The following is a 22,182-nucleotide window of genomic DNA, read 5'->3' on the forward strand; positions in this document are numbered from 1 at the left end:
AAACCATTGATTGTCTTCATTCATAATTGTTCTTAATGCTTGCATTAATCTGGCCGCTTAATGTTAGATCCTAGGTTTAACCTGTTCATTAACGTGTGTAATAGGTTGCTAGATCTGTTATGAATGAGCTAGCATCCCTAATCAGCGAAAGTAGATATTAGGGTGTTTGGTGAACCTATCGGACTTGATCTCTATTGCTTGCTGTCGCATCTTGATCCAAACGAGAGTTTAGGTATCAAGATCGATCAGCATAGGGGGCAGTACCACGACAGTGGATTGTTCTATTGAGTGATCCGAGTTCTAGACTGGTCTTTAATCGAACTTGAATAATTGTTTGGCTCACACTTGTTTAACACCCGATCAAACCACCCTAGGCTAGCATTTTAGTTATCTGAATACTTTAATTAATCTTGTTACTTGTTTCTCACGAAACCCTCAAATCTTAAAACCCCCATATTGTTTTAGCTAAGTATTGATCCCATAAAGATAAAGTGTAACCGTTGGTCTCTGTGGATTCGATCCTAAAGTGCTACATCGACATACCATTCGATTGTGGTAGTGTGCACATTAGGTTATTTGGTGTGCGTATACACGTAATATCAAATTGGCGCCGTTGCCGGGGACCATCTTTTTACCTTTATTTTTCGGTTATTTATTTAGTCTAAGACTTCTAACTTGCCCTATCCTTTTTGTTTCGGCTAATTTTTCAGGTGCATGACCAGTAGACATACTCGGAGAAGCGCACAAGGAGAGTTAGTTACATTTAGCAACCAGGAGCTAGCAAGGTTAGAAAGAACAAATCGTCAACAGCCAAGGCAAACTGACACCACTATGGGTGATCACGCCAATCAGGATGATCTCGCTGCGGCTATGGCACTCATGCAGCAGCAGATGCAACAAATGCAGCAGACCATCCAAGCTCAGCAGGATGCTGCTGAACAGGCTGCTCTCGCGCAGCAGGAACAACAGGCGCAGACTGTTCCAATCGGGCAGAGAAACCTTCCGCGTAACATCCCTACTACGCGCTCTGCCATTGTTCCTCCACTCTGCACCAGGCAGGACTTCGAGATCAAGCCTGCTTTGATCGGTCTAGTACAGAGAAAGGTGTTCTCTGGTCTCTCTACAGAAATTCCAATGGAGCATATTGAGAGCTTCGAAAAAGTCTGCAGTTTCACTCGCGTGAATGGTGTTCCACCAGACTACATCACGTGCATGTTATTCCCATTCTCTCTTGATGGAAAAGCTGCACGGTGGTTGAACTCTCTCCCTACTGGCTCTCTCACTTCATGGGAACAGGTCCGATCAGCGTTCCTCAGTTATTTCTACTCTAAGGCGAGAACAGCTGCATTGAGGAACAAGATCACCTCCTTCAAACAACTCACTGATGAGCCTTTCTGCGACGCATGGGAGCGCTTCAATGACTATCGCAGAGAATGTCCTCACCATGGATTTGATGATGATTATCTCCTGGACATTTTCTATGATGGAGTGGACTGGAAATACCAAGGTGCTCTAAACTCTGCGAGCAATGGAGATTTCATGACTCAAACCACTGCTGGAGCGTTTAAGCTGATTGAGAACATGGCTGCTAGCTCAGCTAATAAGAAAGAGGAGAGTGATTGCTCCATGAAAGGGAACAGTTCTGACGCCCAGAAAATAGATGAGCTGACTGCCAAGGTTGATCAGCTACTGAAAAACAACCAAGGACACGTTTTCAACATGGAACAACCTACGGCCGGGCATATTCAGAACCAGAACCAGCGACAACCGCAGAGCAATCCGCATGTTGTTCCAGCTAACGGGAACAGTCAACCAGATGAGCTGAAGGGTCTGGGTATGATGATGCAACATCTGTTGCAGGGTCAGCAGGTTCAGGCCAAGGCGTTGAATCAGGTAACCACAGAAATAGACACCAGGATGGGCAACATGTTCACTGAGCTGAATAACAAGTATGACAATCTTGCGATCCATATAAGAAAGATCGATGTTCAGCTTGCTCAAACAGTTGAGAGTGTCAAGAGGCAACAAGAGACACTTCCTGGAAGAACTGATAAAAATCCTAGGACTGAGCACTGTAATGCAATAGAGCAGCCGTTTGCTGAGACTGCTTCAGGCGCAGAAGATAGAGCAGAGCAGTCTGCTAGCTCTGGAGTGACTGCTCCTAGCGAACCTGCTGAGACTCCACCATCTCGAGTCTATGTTCCCAAGGTTCCCTATCCAATTCCACCTAGACATCTGATGGATCCCATTAGTGAAGAGCAGCTGATAGGTTTTAACAAGATGGTGAGAAGGCTTCCTAAAGAACTTGCATTTGAAGATGCTCTGCAGATTCGTCCATTGCTCCAGTTCTTTAAACACTGTAGAGAGACTCAAGAGGAGATCAAGGTCCTCTATATCAAAGCACTGTCTACACCAGCATTGAAGGTATTGCCTAAGGTTGATGATCCTGGAAAGTTTGTTCTCCCATGTTCCATCGCAGGAACAACCTTCAAGGATGCTCTTTGTGACTCTGGTTCTTGCGTGAATCTCGTCTCAAAGGCTATTGTAGACGATTTGGGTATTGCTGATGTTGAGCGTTCTCAGCTGACCCTGACCTTTGCAAACTCTTCCAGAGCAGTCCCATATGGAACCATCCGCAGCCTTCATGTTCAAGTAGGGGAATGCATTGTTCCTGCTGAGTTTCAAGTTGTTGAGATGATCAAGGATCATGAGATGCCTTTGATATTTGGAAGGACATTCATGGCTACTGTTGGAGCAACCATCGATATGCCCAACAAGAGAGTCTGCTTCTCCAACATCAACAAGAAAGCTTTCTACAAGGCTGTACCCACCAGATCTTCCTCATCACACGCCTCTCGCATCTCAGTGTTTGATGTAGAAAAGCTGAAGGTTGTTCCAGAGAAGGAGCATGGTGATAAGTGTAAGAGCAGGCTGTTATCTGATGAAGATCCATGCACTGATCTTACTAAAATCAGAGGGAATTCAAGGGTGAAACAGAAAGTCCAGAAGAAAAGGGTCAAGGGAGATCCTACAATGACTTTGACACCTCTCAAGTGTGATGAGAACTCCATTGAGTATGAGGTAAAGTGCAAGGGTACCTCCAAACCGTTCTCTAAAGTCAGAGCTATTCTCACACATGAGCTGAAGGAGAAAGGGGATGCTGCTGTGAAAGGGTTGCTGAGCAGAGTTTTGAAGCTGAACATGTCTGATTGTGGAGCTTGTTTTGGAACAAGCCCTCCTGCTCAACCCGACTGATCCCAGTCACCAAGTCAAGCTAGAGACTTAAACCAAGCGCTTGGTGGGAGGCAACCCACTGGTGAGTGTCATTAACATTAGGATTTTCTTTTTACTTATTTTTGTTTTTAGTTTGTTGAGTCTCAGGTCATAAATCAGAAAATCCGAGATCCTTGACTGGAGCAAGCAGTTGGCTGCTCTCATTCCAGAGCATCCTTTACCGAGCAACCGCGTCTTGCTCTGTCAGGCTGCTCCGCGCCAGGTAAGTATCTCGAAAAAAAAAAAAAAATTTATTCTTGTTTTCTCCTTCTCTCTGATTTATTTTCACACCAGGGACGTTGTGAAGTAAGTCTGGGGGAGGGTTTTCGTCGTTTACTAACTCGTTTCTTTCTTTTGTTTTTCTTTTGGGTCAATTTGAGTCAGTTTTTATTGAGTCAGTCAAAACTTTGTGGGAATTAGGACCTTATTTGTGTTGATCACTGACCACCTCGTGCTTTAGTTATCTTATTCAGTGACCTTAGCAGTGGCGAAAGACACACATGTGGACCTGGAACACCCTGACATATCTCACTTGATTCTCCAGAAGTTCTCAGCCGATCAGGTTACACTGGGTAGACTTAACTCCACCTTACTTGAACCTAATCTTGACTGAAATTCTTCTTGTTATGGGCATTAGATCAGGGAAACGAGAACACACTCAGGACTTCTTATCCTTTTTATCCATCTTGCTGATCCTGAGTGGCTAGCTCATCTTTAGCTAGTTCCCACCCTGCACCTTAACCTTTATTCCTCCTTCATGCATTTGTTTTTCAGTGTCATATGTGCAGATATGTGCAAAAAGGTCGGAGAGGAAAGGATCAACGCAGCCTCCTACTCGTTACTGCTGCAGAAATTATGTCAGAAAGGAGAACAAGCAGATTAATGGAGCAACCGCTCCATAACAAATGAACTGCGCAAGAGCAGGGGTGGAGAACCAGAATGGTCGCGAAATCAGAACCACCAGTGGCACTCAGAACGATCATGTATTACCTCCTTCTTCGTCACATCACCATATCAGTCTTCAAAAAAAAAAAAAAAAAAAAAAAAAACGAGAATAATGTGATGGAGAAGGGGAAGAAAGAAAAGAAACATGGAGCCACTGGAAAAGTCGAGCAAGAAGTTGGTACCAAGTATTGAAGAGTGTGTAGAGGAAAGTAGAAAGCAGAACAATCAGTTGCCTGTTCCGTCATCAGAACAGTCGCACCATATAGAGCAAAAACGAGTAGAGGCTGTGGACATCAATGGATCTATCCTCTCTTGCCATTTTGTGTGATATCCTGCATCCTCTTCAATGAAATGGTAGCCCCTAAACACTCTTAACTTCACCATTAAATAGCCTGTTCCACACCTAGACCGTCTACCCTGAATAATGCCTGTGATGAGAAGCTCACGCTACTCTTAAATGAATGTAGGGAGTTCTGTCTCGATAGTGTTGCTTTTTCAGGTTTGAGATGAAGAGTATGGAGCCGATTTTTGAACAGCAGTCAGTGGGGTTCCGGTAAGGGTGTGTTGTCCTAGTTTTACTGCTTGTATGGTTCAGAGATTCGTGGTTAAAGTATGGTTGCTGAGAATAGGAGAGTTCCCACACTTTCAAACCTTTCTCCCTGTTCTTGATACTTGACATTGTTTGAGGACAAACAAGGATCTAAGTCTGGGGGAATTGATATATGGTGTTTTATACATCTTGTATATATGCTTTTAAATTGGTTTTCAAGTCTTTATCGAGTCTTCCTAGTCCTTTTGGAGTCATTACAGGTCTGGAGTTGCATTGGATGGGAGATGGATCAGCTGAAACAAAAGAGGCAGAAAACAGTGCAATTTGGTGATTTTCACGCAGAACAGTCTTGATGACTGTTCCAGATAGCGGAGCAACCCGAGTGACTGTTCCGAGTGAGTGTTCCAGCGGCAGAGATTTTTAAGGAAACTACAATCATTACGGGATTTTCCCTAATTATCTCTATATTTTCTCTCCCAGCCGCCTGTGGCTTTGATATATCATATTTTCTGTTTCTCTTTATCATTCTACGCTATTCTAGACAGAAGAAAACCATTGGAGACTTTTGTGCTTTTGGATTGTAAAGGAAGAAGGCTCCATCTCTCTCACCATAGAGAAGATTATCCTGAACCCTCTTTCTATCTCTTTTATTTACATGAAGTCTTATTCAGAATTGATCTCTGTGTTTTTCTCTGTTCATGGCTGAGTAGTCAACTTGCTTAGTCTAGGGTGTTCGGGTGTTAGGTCCGTGAGTTAAACATAGATAAGTGAAACCATTGATTGTCTTCATTCATAACTGTTCTTAATGCTTGCATTAATCTGGCCGCTTAATGTTAGATCCTAGGTTTAACCTGTTCATTAACCGTGTAATAGGTTGCTAGATCTGTTATGAATGAGCCTAGCATCCCTAATCAGCGAAAGTAGATATTAGGGTGTTTGGTGAACCTATCGGACTTGATCTCTATTGCTTGCTGTCGCATCTTGATCCAAACGAGAGTTTAGGTATCAAGATCGATCAGCATAGGGGGCAGTACCACGACAGTGGATTGTTCTATTTGAGTGATCCGAGTTCTAGACTGGTCTTTAATCGAACTTGAATAATTGTTTGGCTCACACTTGTTTAACACCCGATCAAACCACCCTAGGCTAGCATTTTAGTTATCTGAATACTTTAATTAATCTTGTTACTTGTTTCTCACGAAACCCTCAAATCTTAAAACCCCCATATTGTTTTAGCTAAGTATTGATCCCATAAAGATAAAGTGTAACCGTTGGTCTCTGTGGATTCGATCCTAAAGTGCTACATCGACATACCATTCGATTGTGGTAGTGTGCACATTAGGTTATTTGGTGTGCGTATACACGTAATATCAAACCCCCCCCCCCCCCCCGCGTAGTCTTAAAGCTCTCATCATGCATATGATAATCTCTTCTTCAAAGTCGTCACAGAGGTAGAAAAAATATGTATCAATGTCATAAATTTAAATTGATTTACTGACTTATTCAAAGTAAATTAAAAATATTTTATATACCTTTTTAAATTGAGTTATCCGTTTACCAAATTTTAAAATCATGTAAGATCGATCAAAAATGGAGCCAAATATATTTCAAAAAATCAGAACATCCCTTTTTCAAAACCAAAGCCTTTATTACTCCGTTACGAAATCTCGTCCGTCAAAATCGAGGAAGAAAAAAAAAAGAAGGAAAGAGCGTTTTTCATCCAACGTCGAATATAACGCCACGTCAGCACAAAACCGTGACCCTCGGATAACGTAACGGACCTCTCCTCCTCCTCCCCCTCCCTCTTCAAAAATTTGATTTCGCATCAGTTACCTCCCACAAAAACACTTATAAACCCTAATCTCGCTCTCACTCTCTCTCTCTCGATCATCTCTTCTCCATCTCCACAATCTTTGATCGAGGTATGTTCTCTTTCTCTGCAGAGGTACGCAAAGACTTAGGGTTCATAAAACGAATCTCGATTTACATCTCTCTGTAGGTTTCCATCGCGATGATTCGAAACTCAACGGAGCAGTTTTCGCGAATCGAGACTACATGTGGATTGTTGCTTCGCCAATTGCAGGTTTTCCTCGAAGGATTTGTTTGTTGAAAAGGTTGTTTATTTATGTAAGACTGGTTGATTAACAGGAGATATGGAGTGAAATGGGAGAGAACGAGGAGGAAAAGGACGCTGCTTTGGCTGATATTGAGAAAGAGTGTCTCTTGGTTTACAAGCGTAAAGTTGAGGAGGCTAGTAGGTGTAAAGCGAACTTGCTTAAAGAGATCGCTATGGGGAGAGCGGAGATTGCAGCCATTGGATCTTCTATGGGTGGACAGGAGATTCATGTTAGTAGTGTGCTTTTTATTCTTCTTTGTTGTGTGAGATTAAAGATGTTTCCTTTTATTGTAGAGTAACGGTAGGGTGGGTGAGAACTTGAAGGAGGAGCTTGAGAACGTTACTGTGCAGTTAGAGGAGCTGAGAAGAAAGAAGTCTGAGAGAATGAATCGGTTTAAGGAAGTTATTGATGAGTTGCTGAGCTTGTCTTTTCAACTTGGAGATTCTACGGATTATCTGAAGCAGCTTGGTGCAGAAGAGGCTGATCCTTCGCTTCATAAGTTGGAGGAGCTGCGTAGGCAATTGGCTCAACTCCAGAATGAAAAGGTTGGTTTTACCTTTTAATGTTAGTATATCCAGACGTGCAAGTCTCTCTGCAATTACTTTTCTTATGATGTTATGTACTCTTTTCAAATTGTAGAGTAAAAGACTGGAAGAGGTAGAGCGTTTGCTGGAAACGCTGACGTTGTTGTGCTCGGTGCTTGGTGAAGACTTGAAGGACTTGATAAGAGGAATTCATCCATCTCTGGCTGATTCCAACACGAGAGATGTGAGCAGAAGTACACTTGATAAGTTGGATTTGATGATTGGGAATTTACGAGGGGTCAAGTTACAGCGAATGCAGAAGGTTTGAAGTCTAAGCTCTCTTTGAGAATGTTGTGCAAACAGTTTCTGCGTGCTTACAGTTTCTGACTGTTTTCACATGTTTGTCTAGATTCAAGATCTTGCAGTTTCCCTGTTGGAGCTCTGGAATCTTCTGGACACACCTGCGGAAGAGCAAAAGACATTTCACAATGTCACCTGCAGCATTGCTTTGTCTGAGTCTGAAATTACCGAGGCCAACATACTCTCTGTTGCTTCCATAAAAAACGTGAGTGCACAGGAATTAACTTGCTGGTTATCTGGTTATGACAGTATATGGACTAATTTTTTAATAAATGCGGATTTGTTATACAGGTTGAGGATGAAGTCATTAGGCTTAGCAAACTCAAGATAACTAAGATCAAAGAGGTGATCCTTAGAAAGAAGCTAGAGCTTGAGGAAATATCAAGGAAAGTGCACATGGCACCCCAAGTTCTTAGATCAGAGAACTTTTCAATTGAAGCTATAGAATCTGGTAAACCCTTTCTTTCACTGCTTACTATAATGCTTGATGGACACATGCTTATAATAGGGTTTCTTTCATCTTTCAGGTGTCAAGGATCCTGAACAGTTGCTAGAGCAAATTGACTCCGAGATTGCAAAGGTCAGAGAGGAAGCTTCAAGCAGGAAAGAGATTCTAGAAAAGGTGGAGAAATGGATGACAGCATGTGAAGAAGAGTCATGGCTCGAAGAATACAATAGAGTAAGACATATAATCTCAACCTCCTTTCTCTGCTTCAGTTTTTCGTCTATATTGGATTCTCATGATGAGGGACATTTAAATCTCAATCTCTTTCTCTGCTTCAGGATGATAATAGGTACAATGCGGGAAGAGGAGCTCATCTTACATTAAAGCGTGCAGAAAAAGCTCGTATTAATTCTTGTCAATAAACTTCATGGTAACATTTTGTGTCATCTAGATTATATGACAAAACCCATAAGCTTGGTTACCTTGAATCTTGGAATGTTTCCAATGCTTTCTGCTGGTATTGATGCAGGGATGGTGGAGACTTTGACAGCCAAAGTCAACGCTTGGGAAGATGAAAGAGGACATGCATTCTTATACGATGGTGTAAGTGTCTTTTACTCATCAATGACACTGTTCTACATGCTTATCAAATCAACATCTATCTTTAACACAAATGCACGTTTCCATGAGAATTGTCCAGGTCCGAGTTTTATCCATGCTTGAGCAGTACAAGACTCTATGGGAAGAGAAAGAGTTTGAAAAACAGAGACAAAGAGTAAGGACAAACAAGTTTCACAAGTAACCAATTCTTAAACATAATTGGTAATGTGATATTGTTGTTTTTATAACAGGATCTGAAGAAACTCCATGGACAACACATCACAGAGCAAGAGGCACTTTACGGGTCAAAGCCAAGCCCAGGTAAAAGCGGAAAGAAACCATTGAGAACTGCCTTACCTTCTTCTGCCATGAACCGAAAGCTCTCCCTTGGTGGTGCCATGCTTCAAAGTTCCAAGCCTGAGAAGGCAACACTCAACAGCAAAAAGACTACTTACTATGACCAGAACGCTCCTAGTAGAAGAGACTCTACTATCCCAAATCCTTCAGGTACGGTACATACTAATAACACAAGAGTGTGGTTGACACTGTTTAGAGACAAGAAAACGATATTTATTGTTTAGTGAATTGTGTATTTATGTATAGGAAGGAGAAACTCAGAGCTTTCTGGTCGTCTCAAAGCAAAGAACGTTCCGGCTGCAGGAAAAGCTGTGATGAACAACAAAGGGAGATCTCCAATGCTTAGGAAGCCTCTTTCACCTGTTACTTCCAATATCTTGAACTCTCCAGAAGATCACAAGGATACTTACACTACAAAGTCATCTCCTAAAACCAACGAAGAGAACAGAAGAACAGCGGTTCCAATCTCTGCACCTACAACCCCAGCAGCTTCAGTTGTTATGTCGGAGGCAACAACGCCGTTTACTCCTGCGTCCACGGCGGTGAAGAAGAGGCTGGACAATGCAGAAGGTGTTGAGTACTCGTTTGAAGAGGTTAGAGCCGGTTTCTGCTAAACCGTGACAATATCAGGTTTTCTCGTTTGACTTAGAAAGCTGGAAAAATGGATTCTTTTGTAGGAATTTTAAATCGGTTTGATAGGAAAACACATTTTGTGTTTTGTTCTTCCCTTGAATACTTTCCCACAGTGGATTTGTGTAAAACGTTTGCGTTTACTATACAACCGGCTTTATGGTTTGATGTTGATGTGCTACTTTTGCGTTTGTCATCAATCGTTTGTTTTTTTTATCTGAACTAAGATTGAAGAGTTGCTTACAACGCATAAGTACTTAGTTTGGTCAGAGTGTACAAACTACATAGATTGAGTGGGATGTGTCCAAATTACTACAGTTCCTAACCACAACAAATGCAAAATCAATCCTCAACTACAATAACGGTTTGGTCCTTTGAGAATCAGAAACATTTCCGGTGAATCACGGATGGTCCAGTCTTGTCGTAGTCAGTAACATACTGATTCTGTGGAAACACCACCTTGGCTAGTATTGCTCCTCCTACCCAAGCCGAGTACAATCCCAACCAGCAGAATCGAACCGAACCGAACATGTCATTGAACTCACATACCTAATTTTTATAAGCCAACAACACTTGAAAGATATCTGTTTTCTCATTTTTATTTTCTGGATTTTTTTTTGGTTTGTACAAATAGGGTGAATGAGCTGAAAACCATAAAACCAAAATTATAAAATCTAAATTTTAATGGGGCTATATTTGTAGGCCCATTTGACACATTACAGCCCATCTTCAGTCTACGTCTGCTTTCGTGTTCACAAAGCCAATCTCTTCTCTTGTCTCATTTGCAAATTCCCCAGTCTCTATTCATCTTTATTAACAAAAGACAGACAGAGAAGCTCCATGACGAAGCAGCACGCGAACTGGTCTCCTTACGATAACAATGGAGGGTAACGCATCGTGTCACCCTTTAAATCGATACGCTGAGTTTCTTCATCTAATTGAGCGTTTGCCATCGCGATTGACTCCTCTTGTCTTGATCGCTGTGTGTGTGTGTGTTTTTGATCAGAACATGTGTGGCCATCGCTGGATCGGATTACTGCGTTATCGCCGCCGATACTCGGATGTCTACCGGCTACAGCATTCTCACTCGCGATTACTCCAAAATCCATAAACTGTAAGTACCCTTCTTTGATTTGGGGATTTAGGGTTTCTGTAGACACAGTTGCAATCGACGATTCGTAGATCTGGATTTTGAGGGTTTTGTCATGTAATTGTTTATGGGTTTCTTGCAAAATAACATCTTTTGTTCATTTGAGTAATCAAAGTTGCTCTCTTTCCAGAGCAGACAAAGCTGTGCTCTCTTCCTCTGGCTTTCAAGCTGATGTGAAGGCACTTCAGAAAGTACTCACATCAAGGCACTTGGTGAGTGACTTTTGTTTTCAAAAGTTTCTCCCTTGCATATTATTAAAGTCTTCTCTTTTTTTTTGTCTCTGCAATAGGTTTATCAGCATCAGCATAACAAGCAGATGAGCTGTCCCGCTATGGCTCAGCTTCTCTCCAACACGCTCTACTTCAAGCGGTTTTTCCCTTACTATGCGTTTAATGTTCTCGGAGGGCTTGACGAGAATGGTAAAGGGTGTGTCTTCACGTATGACGCTGTTGGTTCGTATGAGAAGGTTGGATACAGTGCTCAAGGTTCTGGATCGACTCTGATTATGCCGTTTCTTGATAATCAGCTCAAGAGTCCGAGTCCTCTGCTGCTTCCTGCCCAGGTTTGTTTGTTGCGCTTGGCCTTTAAGCAATCATTTCGTTTCAGTTGCTTAATATTTTGTGTTGTGTCTTTGTAGGATGCTATCACTCCCCTTTCTGAACCGGAAGCAGTTGACTTGGTGAAGACTGTTTTCGCTTCTGCCACTGAGAGAGATATCTACACTGTAAGTTTCCTTCGCTAGTTGTGTTTTCTTGTGATGAATGACTCTCACCTATGGCTGACTTGTGCTTTGCTTTTTAATAGGGGGACAAGCTTGAGATCATGATTCTCAAGGCCGATGGCATCAAGACCGAAGTCATGGACTTAAGGAAAGACTAAGTGAGACTTTGCGCATATGAGTGTTGGGAACAGAGCTGCACCCGTTAAAAGAAGGATCTTAACAACTTTGTCGTTTTTCGTAAACATTAGGCTCCCTCGGTTACCTTGAACTGTGTTTGAAGTTTAAAAACTGTTTCCTTATGTTGTTAACATATCCTCGTTCTCTCATTTATGAACACATGGTAGAGCATAGTTTGTTTGTCGCAGGACATGGAGCCAATCTACAGAAGCTCTCGAGTCCTCTCTTCTTGACTTTTGGGAATGGGAAAAAAAAAGTAAAAAGGATGGGGCCGAATGATCCGAATATTACTAACTGTTTAAACCAACAACAAGCCCGTCTAGCTCAGTTGGTAGAGCGCAAGGCTCTTAACCTTGTGGTCGTGGGTTCGAGCCCCACGGTGGGCGATTTCATTTTCCCTTTTTATATTTTCCAATTTATAATTTTCTTTTGGATCCTGATTGACTCCAAGTCATTTAATTACGACTAATCTAGTTAAACTCCAAAAACAAAAGAAGAAAAAGTCTCAATCTTCAGGCTCCATCTTCTTCCTTCATGGAGTCTGCATCTTTGAATCATCACTTTCATCCTATTCCTTAAAGAAAGTATAAACCTTCAAGACTCTGAACGAAACAGAGACTCCTTATTAATATCTTAAAAAAAAAGGTTTTATTTTTTTATCTCTGAGATTCTGTAATAGATCATTTGTGGTTAGTTAGATTATGCATAGATCTGGCACTGCAATGGCGTGGAACGTGTTCAAGTTCTGTACAGCCTTACGTGGTGTCGGATCAATCATGATCCTCTTAGTTCTCGGCGTTGTCGGTGTCACCTACTACGCCGTCGTTTTGACTAACTACGGACCAGCTCTGTCTCAAGGAGGGTTTGATTCCTTTACTGCTCTCACCATCCTTCTCCTCTTCCACTTCCTCGTAAGTCAAGATTGGTAAAGATTCGTACTTTAAGTCAATTCGGACAACAAAGCTTGGTTCTTTAAGATGTGAACTAGTCTTTGTTGTTCTGTCTTTTTAGCTAAAGAATGTGTTTTTTGTTTAATTTGATGCAGCTGGCGATGCTTCTTTGGAGCTACTTCTCAGTTGTGTTTACTGATCCTGGTTCTGTCCCTCCTAATTGGAGACCAAGTACTGACGAAGAGAGAGGCGAATCTGATCCGTTGAACAGTCTAGAGTTTGATAACTCAAACCCAAGAGTTAGGTTCTGTAGAAAGTGCAACCAACCTAAACCTCCACGTTGCCATCACTGTTCTGTTTGTAAGCTCTCTCTCTCTCTCTTCTTTACCATAATATAGAGAGAGAGTCTTGATTGTGTTTAACATGGGGGGGGATGTATATAGGTGGTAGGTGTGTGTTGAAGATGGATCACCATTGTGTTTGGGTTGTTAACTGTGTAGGTGCATTGAATTATAAGTACTTCCTTCTTTTCTTGGTAAGTTTTTTTTTTGTTTCTGGACTTATAATACTATTTATAGTATCTTCATCTTGTCAAAACTTTTTTTTTTTGTTAAAAAATGCAGTTCTACACATTTTTAGAGACGACTCTTGTCACTTTGGTTCTTATGCCGCACTTCATAGCCTTCTTTAGTGATGAAGAGATACCTGGAACTCCGGGCACTCTTGCTACTACTTTTCTTGCATTTGGTATGTTGGGGACTTTCCTTATGCTTGCTTATTATAGTATTTACAATGTTTAATTATTAATCTCACCTTTGTTTGTTACGTTACCATCATGAGCCAACAGTTTTGAACTTGGCATTTGCTTTGAGCGTGATGGGTTTCTTAATCATGCACATTTCTTTGGTAGCTGGCAATACCACTACTATAGAGGTAACATCCTTCTCTTTCTTCCCTAGAAATGAATCAGTACATCTCTTGTCTTATCAAATTTTCTTGGTGTTGAGTTGTGAGCAGGCATATGAGAAGAAAACGAGTGGAAAATGGCGGTATGACCTTGGTAGAAAGAAAAACTTTGAACAGGTTAGTTAAGCTTAAAGACCTGAGTTGATATTCTTCTGAATATATATACCGGTTGCATGTTTCTAAGTTGTTGCCTTTTTCTCCCTTTAGGTATTTGGAATGGATAAGAGGTACTGGTTCATTCCAGGATACTCAGAAGAAGACCTGAGGAGAATGCCGGAGCTGCAGGGACTTGAATACCCTTCCAAGCCTGACTTTGATTCCCAGTAATGCTGATGAAGAAGATGACTTTGATCATCATCATGTAAAACAACAATACGTAGGATACAGTGAGACCCTTGGAGGAGCAATCTACTAGCTTGAAGGATGATGCTTTCACTTCTGGCAGTGTAGTATCTTCCCACGGATACCAGACGTCATTAGGTTTTGTAATGGAGGAGGATTACAGCTTAGCTTTGTTGTTTACATTTTTTTTTTAATCTTCCTAAATATATGATCACCTTCTTAAGTAGCTTTTGTTGTGAACAGTTGGTTAATTTTTATTAAAAACAAAAATCTATTTTTGTATTAGCAACAAAAAAAATCATCTTTAAGTTTATGTTTTATCAAAAACCAGCAAAGATGTCAGCCCCAGGTTTATACTCTATATTACTTTTTCAGTATTCTTTTGTAATTTTTTTTTTTTGTCACAGTATTCTTTTGTAATTAAAACGGTAATTTTTTGCTTTTAAATTTGTGAAAAGATTTGAAGCCAAAAGCCTAAACTAAATCTCCAAGATTTATAGTCACAATTTAATTTCCATAAAGCTAAAATCTCTGTTTAACACAATTCGGTTTTGTTAAAACATAATCCTTTTTTTTTGTAAACTAACATAATCCTTTTTTTTTGTAAACTAACATAATCCTTTTTCTATCATAAATTTATAACATAATCCCTTTTGAGAAAGCATTAAGCCATACTAACCAGAAGAAAATCACAATAAAACAAATCATAGTAAGACAAAAGTAAATTTCAAACATCAAGATCCTTTGTCACATAAATTATGAACACAATAATCCAAAATTCAAAACCATATAATCCTTACATTAACAAAGAAGAGATAGTATCATAGTTTATGCTTATACTAGCAATGGATTATGGAAAGACTGGAACCAAACTTTCATCAGAAGCACTCAATACTAAGATCTTCGTTACCTTTAGGAAGTTCCATTAGCTTTGCCACAGCTGCTTCTACCTCTAACTTCTTCATTGGTGGATACGATGAGGTCTCGATCATCATCTTCATCATCACAGTCTTTTGCATCACAATACGTGAGGCAAACGCAAACTCCTCCTTACTCGAACCATCGAAGTTATACATCCACACTTTATAAACGCGAAATTCTGCGTTAGGGAACGGTGCTGCATCCTCCCACAACTTCCCATGTGCTATGCCGTCACTAAAACAGTCACCTTCTTCTTCTCTAGAAGCATTGTTGGTCTAAAATGAAATAATGATAAATGAGCTAGAGAAATGATAAAAATTAACATTATCCAAGAGAATGTAACCATGATATGAATGTATACCTTGAACAAAATCTCAAGCTCTATCATTTTGTAAGTAGTCCACATAAGCAAAAGTTCCTTCAATATCTTCACTTCTTTAGGATTAGTTATGTCTATACTCACCGATAAAGTTCCATGCCTTGGCATACCATGAAAGTCACTCATCAGGAGCTCATACCAAGTGTGTTTTGTCTCCTATGATTCATATATACATCATACATGTCAAATTATATATATATTATATCCACACAAGTTTGTGATTTATTTTTTATTAGTTTTTTTCCCGGGTTTCCAAAACCAATTCAAATTTGAGTAATAAAATATCTTTTTAATGTAAAAAATATAAATGTGTACCTGAACAAGTTCTGATACATTATAGCTAATGTGAGGACGATAAACACACCTAGAAACCCAATAGTTTCTGTCAAACTGGATGTTAGGAGCAGTGAGGATGAAGTTATTCTTGCTCTCACATTTGATATCCCTGATGTCTAGAACATCTAGACAGGGTGCATTCACTTCAATCCTCTCAACATAGTCAGGGAAAGTCACTTGCAAGAACTTCAAATTTTTGTTCCCAATCTTCAACACACCAAGCCCGCTTACGAAAAAGATTTCCAACACAATCACCTCGAGGGAGGAGCAAGCTGCCAAAACGTGTCTAAGGGTACTAACCCGAAAGAGGAACATGTTCAAAAGCTTGAGGGTCTTAAGATTCCCACAGTTAATGAAGGCACGTCTTCTTTCTAGAGTGTATCCACTAAGTGACAGTGAAGTGAGGCTAGGATGCGAAAATATTTCTGGGAGAAAGTCGACCATATGTGTTCCTCTGTAACGTCTCTTATGACCATGTATATAGTTTAGCGTGAGATCTTTAGTGTGTTTCACACGAGTCGCACGTCGGATCCAGTTTTGAAGTGTAACATCATTACATCGGGATGTGATGGTGCAGCTCTCCAGGTCGCCGCGGTGTTGTCTGAAAGTCTTCAGAAACCACAAAATTAAATGATAATAATTTTTTTTTAAATGGTACAGGAATAAATTTCATATGCTATATATGTACAAACATCTGCATGCATGCAATAGAACTTGTTTATCAAAACCTATTTATAAAATTTAAAGAATTGTCTAGTTTGTGCATAGATTTTGTTTAAGTGTATGTGTATTTATTCTGTGGGGATCGTAAATGTAACACATCACTGTTTCTAGATTCTAACTCACTACACTTTACTCTCTTTCAAACCCATTGATCATATTTTCAGAAATTGTTGTTTTAAGATCCTTTTTGTCAGTTCAAAAAAAAAAGGATCCTTTTTGTCCTAAGAAATGTATAATTTTAATCAAATTTCATTTTTATCCATAGTTTTGATTTTAACTAAAAATATTTATCATACTAGTAAAATCATAATATAAATTTAGATTGTGAAAATTTATAGCAACAAAACAAAAATTTTTATGAAAATGAAAATTGATTTCTAAAAATTTTAATATCATCCACACAAAATACCACTTTTATTTTATAATTTTCCGTGAAATTTACTACTATAATCTTACAAAATGCTGAATAATGTATTTAAAAGGTATAGTATTTTATCGCATATAACTTCATAGATTTGATTCACTATAACATTTTTTACTACAAATCCGTAAGGTATTATCATCTATCCAAACATCAGTTTATTGGGCGACCTATTTTGCGTATTATATTAAATACAATTCTGTACAAAATGATTGAAATGAAATCGAAAAGAAGAGAAGTGAATAGAAGAAAAATTGATGAACCTTGTCCATTGAACTAGCCAACTGATCGGAAACTTTGTACCAAAGTTTTGTGGGGGTTTTATCCAAGATCCTTTTCATATCCAAGACGAAATGAGGTCTCCATTTCCACAAATCCATCCATAGTGATGATAAAAGAATTGTCATCACAGCTTCTTCAGTGGGCAATTTTGAAAGGATCATTCGTAACAGATCGTCTGGGAGTTCGCTGATACAATCATCGTCAATGATAGGATGATGTAGCTTTCTGATTTTTGCATCAGGTGATGATGAGGACAATGATGATGAGTGTCTCTTCATGGCTTTTGAATCAAAAAAGATGAGAGAAAAACTAAAGCGAAAGATGACAATGAGAGATATTAAAAATGAAAAATGGAGCTTATGAAAGACATGAAGGAATTAATGTTTAGTCATATTAAGTAGTTTATTTTCTTGACTACTTGATTTTTATTTCCTTTTGACCTTAGAAATTTTGAATTACGTGTTGTGTTTCCTTTTTGGCATATGTGAATACATAGAAATTAATTATTCTTTTGTAAAAGAATTGAATCTAAATTGTAAAGTACATTCTTCTAATATGCAAAGAAATATGAGGCTCTGATATTTTATTAGACATACAGACCAGAAATTATTATTAGATTTCAAATGTAATATTTAATATTTAAAACTAATTAATTTTGATATTTACCCAAAAAAAAACATTGGAGTTTTTTTATCATCAAAACTAGTTTCAAATCATAAGAGCAACTCTAATGGAAATATCTAAGAGAATATTTCAATATTTAAGAAAACAAAAAATTAAAATAAATCATGAGAACCTCTTTAGAAATTCGATTGCCATGTATTGCTTTGGAAATGATCTTATCTTTTCTAAATAATTAAAATTTAGTTATCTAATGATATGATATTAAATATTATTGTTTTGAAAGTGAGAACCCACAGATTGAGAAATTCATGAATGAGGTTGTTGTACTTGTATGGGAGTTTCTCTAGACCGAGGATCAATGTATTTGACCCAACGGCTAGGAAGCCTATTCTAATCCTCTTTGACGGGTAATAAAAACTCATGTCACCGAGCCGGTGTGGACGGCCATGACGAATTGACGATGAGTCCCACAGTGGTTTCGATTGGATCTCCATGTATCCAAGTCTTGACGATAAGCCTCTCGTGTTCCATCCCGGCTACGATACATATTCCAGAAACACTTGATTTTTTTGTAGCATTTACACTTAAGGAAACGCACACATATATACAAATTAAAACAGGATTAAGATTCTAGTTTCATATACATCAAGAACATCTAAACAACAATCTCTTACAGAGTTTACAAAAAAAAAAAAAAAAATCTCTTACAGAAATATTTTCAAATAACCATAAAATATCTTAATAACTAATGAATTATAATTCATATACAAATTCATAAAGAAATTATATTTCAAGAACTTAGAACAATAACTCAGAAATTGAAGATGGTAAAACAAATATGCACGGCTGATTTAGAGTATTCTTACAGTTCTAATGGTGTGGATATAGGCAGTTTCCGGCGACCAGACGAGCTTGATCATGATCGTGATTTAGTTTCAGTAGGTATTTTCTCTATCCAAATCTCTTTCGATAAAATCTTAAAATGTGTTCTTTAAGGAGAAGAAACGTTTCACACTAGTAGAAAAATGTTATATAGACACGAAAATTTTCTTGACTAACGCTAATTTTTCGTGACTATACATTGATGTAGACACGAAAAGTCACGAAAAAATTTCGTGTGTATACGATCGTGACCAAAATTTACCGTGACTAAACGTGTATAAAACAGTCACGTTTTTGACACTGTTATTTTCGTGGTTTATATTTGTCACGCTTAGTGTTTGTGACTATTCCGTGACTATTTATTAAAAAAAAACAAAAAAAAAATAATTAGCAAATTAAGAATTAATGAATTAAAAAACAATACAAATATGTTTTTCGTATATATGGTGTCATATACATATTTATATATCATACATATAAGTATAACATATATACACACATATACAAAAGCGTGAGCTTGACCGGAGATTTAACTTCGCCGGCACAGCTCCGCCCTAGCCTCTGGTTTGTCACGTCGCGCCTCTGCATTCGGTTAGCCGCGCCTCTGCCTGCGGTTCGTCACTCCTCCGCCTCGTCACTACATGCGGCATGTCTCTGCTATCTCATCCTTCGCCTCTGGTGTGCCTCCACTACTCCAGCTGTTCTTTACTCCAAATTGTCTCATACCAGATCTGTGAGCCGAGATGTTTGTACGATCTAGATCTGATGCCGAACATCGAATCTCCGTGTGCGAGAACAACTCCGACGATAACTGCATTTCACACCAGTCTCAGGCGCAACAACAACATCGTATCGTAGGAGTAGATTTGGTAGACAGTGAAGGAGATCTGGTGATGGCAGAAGGAAGAGATTCGGTTTGATAAAATACTATAGTGGTTGGTGAAAAGATTATGTGAGTGGAGTAGAAGAAAGGAATTAGGTGACCAGAATCGATGAAATCGATTTGTTTGTGTTAAGAGGAAGAGAATCGTTTGTAGAAGAAGATAATACTTGTTTACAGAGGAAAAGGTACATGGGAGAACGAGAGAAAAAGGAATGAAGTAATATGAGCCATTAGATCAAATTGATCAATGGTTAAGACAGTTATCCTTGTCAAAAGGTATAGACCAATGAGAAAATTTCACTAAAGTATCTTGCTTTTATCTTTCTTTCTTTTTTTTTCTTTTTTTCCCGACTTTGTTTTCTTTTTTCTTTGTAACACATGCATCCTCTACCATTATATGTATTTTGTTATTATCGTTAGGTTGTTATTTCTAGGTATTTGGTTCATAGTTTTCAGATAATTTAGATTATTAGATATAAAATTTAAAAATGTAATGTAGAAGTTAACTTCAAAATTGAGGAATTTAAAATTTTAAAGGATTCAATCCATATTTAAAATGATTTAGTTCACATTTAAAAGGAGAAAAATTAAAAATTGTTTTTAAACTACAAATTTGACTTCTGAGTATATATAAAATTATATTTTTTATTTACATTTTTAACTAACTAGAATTTTTATATTTGAGTCATTTTATTATTTAAGTTTTGATGTTTGGATAAGGTTTGTGGTAAGGTTTAAAGTAGGGTTTGAAGTAGGGTTTGTGGTTATGTTTAAAGTTATGATTTGAAAAAAGAAATTAAAATCTTTTAACTCTGTATAAGAGTTAGATCTTAGTTTAAGCTATAATATAGTAAACTACATTGCATATTCAGAGTTTAGGGTTTCAAAATTTCACTTAGGGTTTAGAGATTTAAATAGTCGTGAACAAAATGTGACAAATTCATGACTACTTAAAAAAAGTAACACCATCTGGTCACGGTTTTTAATTATGTCCGATTAGTCACGAAATTATTGTGGCAAAACGTGTCTATATCTAGTCACATTATCTTTTGTGACAAAAACATGACTATTAGTGCCACGGAAATGACACGATTAGTCACGTTTTTTCCTATTTTCATATTTTGTGACTAATCGAGACTTTTTCGTGACTAATCAAAAAATAGTCACACACATAAGTGACTAAAACGTGACTATAGGAGTAATTTCTACTAGTGATCAATTTACAGAAAAAGTGGAGAAGAAACGTTTTTTTTTAATGTAAAGAGAATTGATGAAGGAGGAATGTAATGACAAGAAGGTTAGGTAGTTAGGTTAATATATGGATGCGGTTTGGCTTTAAGGATGTACTTAGGGTTGACATTTGTTTAACACAATCATCACGTCCTTCATTCTCTTTTTTCTCACATTTATTTACTTCATCTTAGGATTTTTTTTTTTTTGACATAGAAAGAAAAATAGTTTACTCTGAAACAGTTAGACTAGCTTCAAGATAGCTTCTGGCAAAGACATCAACATAGGAGTTTTATCACTCGTACTCGACCGCCTTTTGCAAGGCCATCGACACGGACATTCAGCGATCGTGCAATAGAGTTTACTGAGAAGTTAACAAACTCAAGAGATAAGGCTTTTATTTCATCCAATTCTGGTTCTAGCGCTGGCCATTCCATTACAGTCCGAATGAGTTTCACAAGCTGTTCACAGTCTGATTGAAAGTGAATCTCTCTTCTTCCCTTCTTGATCAGCTCCTGCATCGCCCAGATTAGTCCTTCTGCCTCCGCATGGAGGGGTGTGGCTGCTGTGGTGTTTCCTCTAGATCCAAACAAAATGGGGAGCTCTTCATCAAGCAGAACAAATCCCAGGCCCGTAGCTCCATTTTCCCTTATCCAAGAAGGTGAAGCATCAACCTGACATCTCCACCTTCCTGAAGGGCTTGGTTGTCGCAATAGATTCGTCTCCACTATCCGGTCCTCTCCTTCAATGGCGAAGATCTCGGTTGCGCACTGAGCAACACGCCAACTCTCGGCTTCCTTTATGGCTATTTGGGTCGAGTCCATCGGAGTTATATCTTTATCACTGAAGATCTTTTCATTTCCTGCCTTCCATATATACCACATTATCCATGGGAAAACATCCATAAGTTGCGAGTAAACATCCATAAGTTGCGAGTTAACTCCTTGAGATTTTGCTCTAAAGATCAAGTAGTCAAAGTTTGCATAGAGGGAGTTACACGGGAATGTCTTAGGGATTTTGTTTTTAACACTAGCATTTAACATAAACGAGACATTTTATTTCTTTAAGTCTAGGGTTTAGATCGAGTGCAAAATATTAAAATGTTGATTTGATGTTTATAATAGGAACTTTTATGTCAACGAAAATGTTCTTCAAAATTTTTATATTTCCCTACATTGTCAACGAAAATGTTCTTCACACTTTTACAACTTTGAGATAATGAAGGGCATCCCTTTTATTTCGAGGTTTCCAATTTTTGCATTGCACACATGTAACTAACTTCAACTCATTTGAGAAGCATTAAGCCATACTAACCCGAAGAAAAGCACGATAAAACAAATCATATTAAGACAAAGTATCTATCTCTACAATAAGCTCCCATCCATCTTTAGAAAACAAGTGACGGAACCCTAACTCCGGCTCGGCGGCCCGAAAGACTCTTCTCCTTCTCATAT

At 38.6% G+C, this 22,182-nt stretch overlaps 3 protein-coding genes, 2 non-coding genes and 1 pseudogene across 5 annotated transcripts; 4 read left to right on the top strand and 2 right to left on the bottom strand.

Moving 5' to 3' along the window:
* Positions 1-1,344: 1,344 nt before the first annotated feature.
* Positions 1,345-1,451, bottom strand: LOC125608494. The gene has a single exon (XR_007339385.1). It is a non-coding gene; the product is annotated as a small nucleolar RNA R71 (small nucleolar RNA).
* Positions 1,452-1,719: 268 nt separating this feature from the next.
* On the top strand, positions 1,720-9,969 carry LOC125608407 (annotated as a pseudogene).
* A 563-nt stretch (positions 9,970-10,532) lies between these two features.
* On the top strand, positions 10,533-12,022 carry LOC106445045 (proteasome subunit beta type-1). The gene is made up of 6 exons (XM_013886527.3): positions 10,533-10,688; positions 10,808-10,915; positions 11,082-11,163; positions 11,241-11,513; positions 11,589-11,675; positions 11,756-12,022. The coding sequence occupies exons 1-6, from the start codon at positions 10,642-10,644 to the stop codon at positions 11,828-11,830; spliced, it is 672 nt and encodes a 223-aa protein (XP_013741981.1). The 5' UTR covers positions 10,533-10,641; the 3' UTR covers positions 11,831-12,022.
* A 140-nt stretch (positions 12,023-12,162) lies between these two features.
* On the top strand, positions 12,163-12,235 carry TRNAK-CUU. The gene has a single exon. It is a non-coding gene; the product is annotated as a tRNA-Lys (tRNA).
* A 122-nt stretch (positions 12,236-12,357) lies between these two features.
* On the top strand, positions 12,358-14,326 carry LOC106445046 (probable protein S-acyltransferase 14). Its single transcript, XM_013886528.3, has 7 exons — positions 12,358-12,760; positions 12,895-13,099; positions 13,183-13,274; positions 13,363-13,486; positions 13,587-13,672; positions 13,757-13,822; positions 13,913-14,326. The coding sequence occupies exons 1-7, from the start codon at positions 12,551-12,553 to the stop codon at positions 14,030-14,032; spliced, it is 903 nt and encodes a 300-aa protein (XP_013741982.2). The 5' UTR covers positions 12,358-12,550; the 3' UTR covers positions 14,033-14,326.
* Positions 14,327-14,645: 319 nt separating this feature from the next.
* Positions 14,646-18,739, bottom strand: LOC106449084 (F-box protein At3g60790-like). The gene is made up of 4 exons (XM_013890892.2): positions 17,091-18,739; positions 15,663-16,292; positions 15,330-15,503; positions 14,646-15,243 (listed from the first exon to the last, which is right to left on the bottom strand). Exons 1-4 carry the CDS (start codon positions 17,385-17,387, stop codon positions 14,926-14,928), a joined length of 1,419 nt encoding a protein of 472 aa, XP_013746346.1. The 5' UTR covers positions 17,388-18,739; the 3' UTR covers positions 14,646-14,925.
* Between the last annotated feature and the right edge of the window lie 3,443 nt (positions 18,740-22,182).

This window comes from Brassica napus, chromosome A4, assembly GCF_020379485.1.
Source record: "Brassica napus cultivar Da-Ae chromosome A4, Da-Ae, whole genome shotgun sequence".
NCBI classification, from domain to species: Eukaryota; Viridiplantae; Streptophyta; class Magnoliopsida; order Brassicales; family Brassicaceae; genus Brassica; species Brassica napus.

Bases quoted from the DNA above. Each gene is read 5' to 3' on its own strand.
- LOC106445045 (XM_013886527.3), top strand. From the start codon at position 10,642: ATGACGAAGCAGCACGCGAACTGGTCTCCTTACGATAACAATGGAGG. The intron at 11,514-11,588 runs GTTTGTTTGTTG...GTGTCTTTGTAG, and splicing joins CTCTGCTGCTTCCTGCCCAG to GATGCTATCACTCCCCTTTC. The intron at 11,676-11,755 runs GTAAGTTTCCTT...GCTTTTTAATAG, and splicing joins CTGAGAGAGATATCTACACT to GGGGACAAGCTTGAGATCAT.
- LOC106445046 (XM_013886528.3), top strand. From the start codon at position 12,551: ATGCATAGATCTGGCACTGCAATGGCGTGGAACGTGTTCAAGTTCTGT. The intron at 13,487-13,586 runs GTATGTTGGGGA...ATGAGCCAACAG, and splicing joins TACTACTTTTCTTGCATTTG to TTTTGAACTTGGCATTTGCT. The intron at 13,673-13,756 runs GTAACATCCTTC...AGTTGTGAGCAG, and splicing joins GCAATACCACTACTATAGAG to GCATATGAGAAGAAAACGAG.
- LOC106449084 (XM_013890892.2), bottom strand. From the start codon at position 17,387: ATGAAGAGACACTCATCATCATTGTCCTCATCATCACCTGATGCAAAA. The intron at 16,293-17,090 runs GTTCATCAATTT...TGGTTTCTGAAG, and splicing joins TGGCTAGTTCAATGGACAAG to ACTTTCAGACAACACCGCGG. The intron at 15,244-15,329 runs GTATACATTCAT...ATTTCATTTTAG, and splicing joins AGCTTGAGATTTTGTTCAAG to ACCAACAATGCTTCTAGAGA.